This window comes from Pristiophorus japonicus, chromosome 7, assembly GCF_044704955.1.
Source record: "Pristiophorus japonicus isolate sPriJap1 chromosome 7, sPriJap1.hap1, whole genome shotgun sequence".
In the NCBI taxonomy this organism is placed as follows: domain Eukaryota; kingdom Metazoa; phylum Chordata; class Chondrichthyes; family Pristiophoridae; genus Pristiophorus; species Pristiophorus japonicus.
Window position 1 is genome coordinate 30991372 of NC_091983.1, and position 10806 is coordinate 31002177.

Genomic DNA, 10806 nt, shown 5'->3' on the forward strand with positions numbered 1-10806 from the left:
CACTTACTCACAAATAACCTGCCAGAACCACTCGGCTCAAGACTTCATTACAGCTTTGGTCCAAACATGGACACATCAAGAGCACAAATCAAGAGTGTGATGAAATACTCTCCACTTGACTGGATGGGTGCAGGTGCAACAACACTCAAGAAGCTGGACAACAAGTGGACAAAGCAGTCCACTTGATCAGTACCTCACTCACTGCTCTAAATGTCCACCCCCTCTGCCACCGGAGCATCGGGGCTGCAATGTGTGATATGTACAGCATCTCCCAAACCCGTGACCTAGAAGGACAAAGACAGCAGGTACATGGGAACACTGCCACCTCCAAGTCATACACCATATATCGCTATTCCTTCATTGTCGCTGGTTCAAATGCGCAGCCCTCCAGAGGGCCGCTGCCACCAAACGATCGCCTCCTCCCGCTGTTCTATGCCCCCGGGACCAATCCAAGTGAGGTAGGTGGCCCAAATTCAATTCTCAAGAGTCAGGCAAACAGCCTGTGGAGAGGCGATAGGTGCCAGCAGCTCGCCCAGATTATTCAGCTGAAGCCCGAGACCCAATTTCTGGCTGGCCTTGTGCCTCCTGCATTGGGCATGCTTTGCAGCTGCATCACCACCTCTGCAACCAAAACCAGGCGCCAACAGATTTCTAACCCAGGATATACTCACTTCAGGTGAGTAAAGACCAAGGTGCTTCAAAGCAAGAAACCCTTACCATGAGCCTCTGAAGGTGAATGCCTTGTTTCTCACACATATTGGTAAAGTGATGAAAGTTGGAGTCATCGAGAACTATGTAGACTGGAACCCCTCTCGCTGCAGCCTCGAGCACATCGCTGAAGATGTCCACATCAGTGAACATGTCCATAACAATAGCAATGACCTGTTTGAAATTTAAAATAAAGGAAACTAGTTAGTCTTTGGCACTGGAACTGCCAATCAGTATATAATTCTTCCAGCAATATGCTCTTTTAGAATACAAGAATGATTACATTTAACTAAGATGTTATTACACGCGATACAGGGAAATGTAAATATACAGGGAAGCTGTTTGCAGTATGTTCACGAATTTGTACATATAACTCAGACGGAGCCATTATGCGGAAACATCGGCCCTGATATTTACAATGACACTTGGAGGATGGAGGCTCGGGGGTCCTGTTTGTCTTAGCAGGACCTTATTAACATTTTGGAGGTCCGTTTCCCGGCCGGCATCCAGCCAATTAGACAGCCTGGTAGTGGGGAGAGGTGTGAGATCAGGTGGGGGAGGTCAGCAATTGGGGCTGGTGATAGGTTGGCAATCGGAGCTGGTGATAGGTCGGCAATCAGGGCTGGTGATAGGTTGGCAATCGGGGCTGGTGATAGGTCGGCAATCAGGGCTGGTGATAGGTCGGCAATCGGGGCTGGTGATAGATTGGCAATCGGGGCTGGTGATAGGTCGGCAATCGGGGCTGGTGATAGATCGGCAATCGGGGCTGGTGATAGGTCGGCAATCGGGGCTGGTGATAGGTCGGCAATTGAGGTTGGACTGGGGAGGCTGGAAATCAGTGCAGGGGGAGGCCAAAGACATCCATGCACAGCCTGGGGGGAGCACTCCTGTTCCTCTTGACCCACAAGGAGTGCTGAAAGTGGCACTTACCTTGTGGGGCCACCAGCTCCCCGCTCCCTTTCACTGCCGAGTTTCCCGACCCCCAGGAAAACTGTATAGCAGGATCAAATTTTAAATTGGGATCCCAAATTGCGCTGTGGCGTCTGATTTAAATATGTTAATTAAACATCCCACCTCTCCGTGGGACATTTAGATGCCCTGATATGCAGTCAAATAGGTGTTTCAATTTTACTATTAAAATAAAAGTCACCTGTACTCCAACAGCAAACAGGCCTGAACTATAAAAAAAACAATTAATGACACCTGCCTATTCATAGAATATTACAAATTACAGCTGGAAAGGAGGCCATTCAGTCCATTGAGCCTGTGCCAGTGCTAATTCTTTACCTGGAGATATTTTATGCAAGGTCGAATTCCTGTCTTTCCCCCACATTTGTATAGACTTCCTTTTTGAAAACTAACCCTTTAGAGTCTTCACCCGCTCCCCCCCGCCCCCCCCCGCCGCCAGTATTTTTTCCCTTGCCCAGGCACAGGTGGATTGCAGCAGAAGGGCGCTCTGCCTGTCCAAGCTGTAGTGTGCCCAAATTTGGCGCTTTGAGCCACTAGTATGGCAACGGTCACACCCATGACGCAGGTCCATCCCAAGGCAGGGCCTGGCTCTGGGAATTGATGGTAGGAACACAGATGCAGCTGTAGACCTGAGACACCTGCAGCTGTTTGTTTGGCGGCCTTCCACGGGGTCTTCTGTTTGCTGCTGGAGAAGGCCTCAAGGACCAATAAAATGACATTGCAAGCTTTAAAAAAAAATTGTTCATGGGATGTGGGCATTGTTGGCAAGGCCAACATTTATTGTCCATCCCTAATTGCCCTTGAGAAGGTGGTGGTGAGCTGCCTTCTTGAACCTCTGCAGTCCGTGTGGTGAAGGTACTCCCACAGTGCTGTTAGGGAGGGAGTTCCAGCATTTTGACCCAGTAACGATGAAGGAATGGCAATATATTTCCAAGTCAGGATGGTGTGTAACTTGGAGGGAAACTGGGAGGTGATGGCTTTCCCATGCACCTGCTGCTATTGTCATTCTAGGTGGTAGAAGTCATGGGTTTGGGAGGTGCTACTGAAGAAGCCTTGGTGAATTGCTGCAGTGCATCTTGTAGATGGTGCACACTGCAGCCACAGTGCACCGGTGGTGGAGGGAGTGAATGTTTAAGGTGGTGGGTGGGGTGCCAATCAAATGGGTTGCTTTGTCCTGGATGGTGTCGAGCTTCTTGAATGTTGTTGGAGCTGCACTCATCCAGGCAAGTGGAGAGTATTCCATCACACTCCTGACTTGTGCCTTGTAGGTGGTGGAAAGGCTTTGGGGAGTCAGGAGTTGAGACACTCACCACAGAATACCCAGCCTCTGACCTGCTCTTGTTGCTACAGTATTTATGTGGCTGGTCCAGTTAAGTTTCTGGACCTTGGGGGTCCTCTTCAACTTGATGCCAGGCCATTTGATGCCAGCTTTGTCTACATCCTGGGAACCAATTAAGCAAAAATTGTGCGGCCATTCCTCTTCCCACCTTCAGAAGCAATTCCAGATAACAAACCAACAGTATTCAAATTCCAATTGTAAAATTAATATGGTGGTTCAGAATTCCAATTTTTTAATTACTTAAAAAAAAATTATTTCCAAGGATGGTTCAGTGAGTTTAACCAGTGACTTGTTGAGCCATACAGGTCACAAGCTCAATCCCTGGTCTTTGCTGCATTAGTTGGTCTCAGCCTAGGGAGCAATAGCCTCAATGCTCCTGCATTAGAAGAATGGGCCAGGATTCCTACTCCTGATTATGACCCAGCTTGGTAGGAAATCTGTCCCACCCTCCCTTACCCTCAACGACTATCTGTCCCACCTGTAACAGGGACTGTGGCTCACGTATTGGACTGTTCAGCCACCTAAGGACTCATCTTAAGAGTGGAAGCAAGTCTTCCTCGATTCCGACAGATTGCCTATGATTATGATGATATGACCCAGTGATCCCTGCTGGACGATTGGACATCAAGGGTGAGGACAGGGTTACTTTGGAGGCAAAAACACAAGGGCAGAATATTATCTGAATGGCGGCAGATTAGGAATAGGGGAGGTGCAGCGAGACCTGGGTTTCATGGTTCATCAGTCATTGAAAGTTGGCATGCAGGTACAGCAGGCAGTGAAGAAGGCAAATAGTATGTTGGCCTTCATAGCTAGGGGATTTGAGTATAGGAGCAGGGAGGTCTTACTGCAGTTGTACAGAGCCTTGGTGAGGCCTCACCTGGAATATTGTGTTCAGTTTTAGTCTCCTAATCTGAGGAAGGACGTTCTTGCTATTGAGGGAGTGCAGCGAAGGTTCACTAGATTGATTCCCGGGATGGCTGGACTGACATATGAGGAGAGACTGGATCAACTGGGCCTTTATACACTGGAGTTTAGAAGGATGAGAGGGGATCTCATAGAAAAATATAAGATTCTGACGGGACTGGACAGGTTAGATGCGGGAAGAATGTTCCCGATGTTGGGGAAGTCCAGAACCAGTGGACATAGTCTAAGGATAAGGGGTAAGACATTTAGGACTGAGATGAGGAGAAACTTCTTCACTCAGAGAGTTGTTAACCTGTGGAATTCCCTACTGCAGAGAGTTGTTGATGCCAGTTCATTGGAGATATTCAAGAGGGAGTTAGATATGGCCCTTGTGGCTAAAGGGATCAAGGGGTATGGAGAGTAAGCAGGAAAGGGGTACTGAGGGAATGATCAGCCATGCTATTATTGAATGCTGTGCAGGCTCGAAGGGCCGAATGGCTACTCCTGCACCTATTTTCTATGTTTCTATGTTTGGCACCTTGCTCAAAATCCAATGTGTGAATTCATGTGTAGGTACTGACAGCCAGTTTACTGTGATGGGGAGGGAGGGGGAAATCACAGCCTAATCCGATTCTATCCTTGCTTTCCAGCAGGAGTCTTTGGTTAACAAGCAGAATGGGAATTATGGTTGATTGGATCCACCCTCCTTAGTTCACGGTCATTAAGTCTATTTGCAATACGCAGACCACCACCCATGCAAAATCAGCAAACTGGGCTTTGGACCTACAACCTGCTGGTCTTTTGGAAAGAGATGTATATCGACATTTAGCAGCCAAGTCATTGAGGGAATCAACAAAAGACTCGAAGGGGGAGAAATTCAGGAGCGCCCATTTTTGGGGTGTTAACTTTTGAAAGTTGAAAAAACTAGCGCCAGGCACTAAAGATTTTCAGCTTTTAAAACACTTGGTGGTTGCGCTCCATGACAGAAGTGGACCGCTAAAACAAGCACTCCACTTCCTTCCTGGAGTGCTAAAGGACGCAGGCGGGGCGGGAGAGGTGTCGCACTGCACAATGGTCCGAGGCGCTACTGGGGCGATGCGCAGCGCAATGACGTCATAATCTCCGGGCGAAGGAGATCGGGGCACAACATCTTACCACTGCCTCAAACCTCCCACCAAAATTAACAGGAGTTGTTCATCTCGTCGCGCCTGGCCGGTAAGTCGTTAGCGCCCTGTTATCGCCCCCCGGAGGCAATAACAGGAGGCGCTAAGAAGGCCAATTTCTAGGCTTAATTTTACATCATTGAATGGAACTGCCTTTTAATGGCCCTGTACTCTCCATTATAATTAACATTTAGCCCACAAAGAATGCAGACTTCTTTTAAAAGAAGGCACGGGTGGTGGTATTCAGTTGCACTCATACCTGGTGTGTTATTCAGGATGGTGTGGATCGAGGCAGGAGAGAAGGAAATGCGGCCTAGTATTGTGGTACAGATCAGGCACTGTTGCATAAGATTGAATCTGGCTTCGATTACAATGAATTACCTGCATTCGCAGTTGGAGTGTGAGAACAATTTGTTCGCCAACACAAAGGGCGCAATTATTTTTTTAAATCTAGGCTCTTTTTCACCCTGATCAGCACACCATTTTTTAAACAGGCAAATAGGTGAAAATGTCAACCACTGAGGTTGACATTAAGGTAATATTTATATACTGGCTTATATGGACGTCCGGGGGAAAGAGAGACAGTGGGTCATACCATCAAAGAGATCAGGTGGTGCCGATACTGCACCGCTGGAAATCGATTCCATGGTGTTTGTGACAGGTATGGGCGAATTTTAACTTAAATCTTGATAAGAGTACACAAGGAAATAAGTAATAATCATGAAAAGGACCAGCAGTCAATAATGCCTTTTTAAAAAAAACAGATTGCATCTGACCTCCACTGCATTATGGGACAACATCGCTTTTTATTCTTATTCACCATTAATAAAATACTTTTCCACCTGCCAGTAACAGGAAACCGCAGGATATCGATCTACTGTCCTCCCTGTGAGCAGCGACTGTCGAGGTTCATGGAAGTAAGAGGGGAGGGGGATCTGTGCTGGCGACTTTACTGAGTGCTCTCACCAGCTGAAACACTGCCAGCCTTATTTCTATCAGCCCCCAAATACACTGCCTTCTGCCTCAACAAAAATGGCTACAATCTGGACTCTGTCTTGACTGACACAGGCCTCCAGCCACTTAGAGTGGCTAATTTCTAAACAAAATCATTAGTGGAGCTCCCATTGTCATTGCTCATGGGAAGTCATGGATATCATCTAAGTTTTACCACGCTATAGGTGCTATATAAATGCAAGCTGTTGTTGTTGTCTATCCCTTAATTGTCTGTGTTGCTGCTTCTTTGCCTGCCTCTGTTGCGTGTGTGTCTCCCTCTGTCTTTTTCTTCCTTTGCTGCTTATTTGTCTTTGTTCCTTTCTGTTTGTTTGGAGTACTCAGGTGATGGGTGATGAACTGTTGTGTGAAAGGAAGATGGCAAGGTGTCACAGGCTGCTACTGTTGGTGGAGGGGGTGCTCGGCAGGGGAAGGATTGATGTCAACAGGTTGTGGAGGGGTTTATCGGGTGTGGTGAAGGACCTGCCGCTAGAGGCAGGTTGTTTTTTGGGTGGTTGGGTATAGGGTTGGCGTGGCTATGAATCCTACCAAGGTACAAGGTGGCTGAGGAAAGAAATGGGAAGTAACCCTTTTCTTGCACGCTGCTGTCACATTGTCTATTCGCACACCTTGATATCCCCTGTTTCTTCCTGTGCAGACCCCTCTCTGATCCTCACAAGACATGACAATTATCAGCAAAAGAGGTTGTGCTAACCAACATAAGTGTTCTCGTTCAGGTCAACATTCCCAGCATCGAAGCATTGACCACGCTCGATCAGCTCCGATGGATGGGCCACATTGTCCGCATGCCCGGTACGAGACTCCCAAAGCAAGCGCTCTACTCGGAGCTCCGACACGGCAAGAAAGCCCCAGATGGGCAGAGGAAATACTTCGAGGACACCCTCAAAGCTTCCTGAAATAGTGCAATGTTCCCACTGACACCTGGGAATCCCTGGTCCAAGACCGCTCAAAGTGGAGGAGAAGCATCCAGGAAGGCACCGAACACCTCGAGTCTCTTTGCCGGGAGCAAGTGGAAGCCAAGCACAAACAACAGAAGAAGCTCACGACAACCCAAGCACCCGCCCCTTCAACCAACTTCTGCCCGACCTGTGACAGAGACTGTAGGACTCATCACCTGAGAACTCATACTAGTGTGGAAGCAAATCATACTCGACTCTGAGGGACTGCTTAAGACGAAGAAGAAGATTTTCTATGTTAAGCACCCACTCCCAGCTCTCGATTAGGAGAAGAATATTTAAGGTATAAATAGGATACATGTATTTAAAATAAAATCAAAACCAACAATCCCTACAGCTGTGTCTCGTCACTAACAGCGCAATTTTAACTCTCTCCAATGGGCAGGAAAGGAGCGGGGGAACACTTAAAATGAAGCGACTACATTTTGTTCCATTGAAGTCAATGAAGATTAGAATCTAGAGAGAGGTATAATGAGCTGTCACCTGTTCTACACTATCACACAACATCAAGATCTACCCCATTGTTTGGTGGCAGATGAGGTGCCTGCAGGACTCCCAACAGGAGCCTCATTGATAAATGCAAATCAGGAGGTCTCATGGCGTCCATTGGACCCTAGTGGAATTTTAACCTAGTTCTGAGTGGGATGCCGATGCCAGGAGAACGTGTCGGGAAGCTAGCAGATCCCACGAAGGCAAGTTAAAAAAAAACCTTCCTCAGTGGGGCCTGGAGGAGCAGGAGTGTTTCTCCACAAGGAAAGTTCAGGCCTCAGCTTTCTTCATTTCCAAACAACAACAACAACTTGTATTTATATAGCGCCTTTAACATAGTGAAACATCTCAAGGCACTTCACAGGAGTATTATGAGATAAAATTTTGACACTGAGCTGCATAAGTAGAAATTAGCGCAGGTGACCAAAAGCTTGGTCAAAGAGATAGGGTTCAAGGAGCATCTTGAAGGAGGAAAGGGAGGTAGAGAGGCGGAGAGGTTTAGGGAGGGAATTCCAGAGCTTATGGCCACCAATGGTTGAGCGATTATAATCAGGAATGCTCAAGAGGGCAGAATTTGAGGAGAGCAGCTATCGCGGGGGGTTGTGGGGCTGAAGGAGATGACAGAGATAGGGAGAGGCGAAGCCATGGGGGAATTTGAAAACGAGGATGAGAATTTTGAAATCAACGCGTTGCTTAACAAGGAGTCAATGTAGGTCAGCGAGGACAGGGGTGATGGGTGAGCGGGACAGTGCAAGTTAGGACACGGGCAGCCAAGTTTTGGATGACCTCAAGTCATAACAACACATTAACTAAAAAAAAATCTCCTTTAGCCAATTATCTTATATCTGTGTCCTCCGGTTATGGGCCCTCCTGCCAGTAGAAACAGTTTCTCCTTATTCACTCTATCAAAACTCTTCCTGATTTTGAAAATGTTTCTGCTGTGACCTCCTTTCTGCTGAGGTTGGCATGGTTTCTGCCAAAGCCCATTCCTAACTTAGCAGTAAACTGGTCACAGTAGTCAGTTCATAGAATCATAGAAATTTACGGCACTTGAAGCAGGCCATTTGGGCCACCATATTCGTGCCATTCTCGCTTCCAAAGGACCATATACCCTTAATTTCAATGTAACATTTACATTACTATTAAATTATTTTAGTACCTGCCGTCCATTCTTGATTAGTTTCCTTATTATCTCCTTGATTGTAGGTGAGTTATCTCGAGGCGGATGAAAACATAGATCTATTTTGCTTTGTGTCTCTAAACCTTTTACAACATAAGGCCATCCCAAGTCTAAATCTGGAGCATCTGTGTCAGACTCAACAGGCCAGTACGTGCCAGAAGAGGAGCCGTCATTCTCGTTCTCCAGAGGACAGGCTGTGATTGATGGAGAGATTTTTCTAATGTTGTCCTTGATGAAATAAACCTCTTCCTCAGCCAGGAACTCATTCAGTCCTTCCTTTGCTAGAAATTCTTTATAGGCAAGTTCACCTTCGTCTGCTAATGTATCAATAGCTAAACGGTACCATTCCTTATAGTGAGGCTCAACATAATCCTCAGATCTGTATTCATCACCCAATGAAGAGATATGGGAAGATAAGTTCATATTGGCAGAAGTTAATACTAAATGCTATCCAGGTTGAATTTCTGTACCTACGGGGGAAGAAAAAACAGTATTATGATTCTGAACAGCAGAGAATACACAACAGAATATAATGAAAACCTCTATAAAATTCTTTATAAGAATGAACTTTTTTCCTCTTGTTTTACCAGAAATAAATGATCATGGTGAACTGAAAGCTATTAAGGACCAACTGACACAATCCTTTCACACCCAGTGCAACAAACTTGGCTGCTTTCAAAGATTCAGGGACTACTTATTAAATCACGTCTGAAGTTTCAGTACCTGTTTGAAACATGCTCGGAGTTTCAGACAGAGGAGTGTGTGTTTAATTTACATCAGTCAAGGAGTGTACCCGCTAAAAAATATCTTCATACAGATCATTGGGATACAGATGGACACAGCAACAGTGGGTAGGTGGGCGAGGGAACAGCAAAGTGCTGTCAGACAACAAAAAAGAGAAGTAATTCTGACTTAGCAAAAATTACATATAAGGTAATATTGTCTGTGGCTCCAGTGACTTCATTATAAGCTGGTTACATGATACAAATAGCTCTCGTTATGCTAAAACAATCCTTATCCAAGCGACCTATTTTGAACAATTATCTGTAATAATGCGATACTGCTTAAGCAGAGCAGATGTACAGCGACACAAAAAATGTCTTGTTCTACACCCATGCTTCCAGCCGCACAGAAACTGGAGTTGAGTTTGATCAGACTGATGTCTTGCCTGCATTAACCTGGCTATCTGCTTGCACCGATGTACCTATAAGTACATGTTAAAATAGCATTTCAGAGCCTTGTGCCATTTTGCAAATGAAATTCGATTTGAAATTGATCAAAGCAAAGTTAGCTGTCATTTAATCACAGCAATATTCAAAAATAAGTCGCCGGCAAGTGACAGCCCGAGAGTAGCGATGTGATCAGAACTAACAGGTGAAAGGTTTAAAAGAACAAGTTAGTTGAAATATCTACTTACTTTGTGCAGGAGGTTTGGGAGCACAGCTCTAATGATGGTTTGGTTATAGTTTACCTCATTCTCTCTTCAGGATGTTGAAACAACCAGCCCAACCTTTGCTGTGTCAGTGTTCTCAGTGGCGGGCTGCAAACTGAAAGATTTAGCAACTACCTGAACAGGGAACGGCACTGTAGTACAGGGCGTGGAAACCAGTTCCAACATGCAACCGTATGTCAATGTGGCTGTGTGTGTGTGTGTGTGTGTGTGTGTGTGTCAACCAGTACCTGACGCTGGGCCAAAGATTATGCAAAACCTGTTCCATTCTGTGATCCACCCTTCCTTTTCATTGAAGCCAAGGGCCATGAAGGTATTTTTGGAAATGCTCAGGTGAGAATGGGAATCGATACTTGAAGCCATACAGTTCATGAGATAGAGCTTTATGTCGAATTATATCAAGTAATATTTGCCCAGTTTTACTTCCCACACAATTCAGTGAATCATTGGTGCGATCGTATAATCGGAGCTCCTGAAACCTGATACCTGCCTCCTGTGTATGAGAGTGCTGCAATACACAGGAGCAATTTACTGGACACAGTCCAGTTTCTGTTCAGCAGGTGTTATATAGTCACCGTCCCCCAGTCCCACAAGCACTGGTAGAGGTGTGTTTTGCAACATATTATGTCCTCTGCTCT

The 10806-nt window shown here is 46.0% G+C and overlaps 1 protein-coding gene across 1 annotated transcript in view; it reads right to left on the reverse strand.

Annotated features, from left to right (window-relative positions):
* Positions 1-10244, reverse strand: part of fam83b (family with sequence similarity 83 member B) — a 58789-nt gene extending 48545 nt beyond the window's left edge. The window contains exons 1-3 of the mRNA XM_070884342.1: positions 10136-10244; positions 8698-9188; positions 718-882 (exon numbers count right to left, since the gene is read on the reverse strand). Of these exons, the coding sequence (XP_070740443.1) occupies positions 718-882; positions 8698-9141 (609 nt within the window). The 5' untranslated portion in view covers positions 9142-9188; positions 10136-10244. The remainder of the gene's footprint in view (positions 1-717; positions 883-8697; positions 9189-10135) is intronic.
* Between the last annotated feature and the right edge of the window lie 562 nt (positions 10245-10806).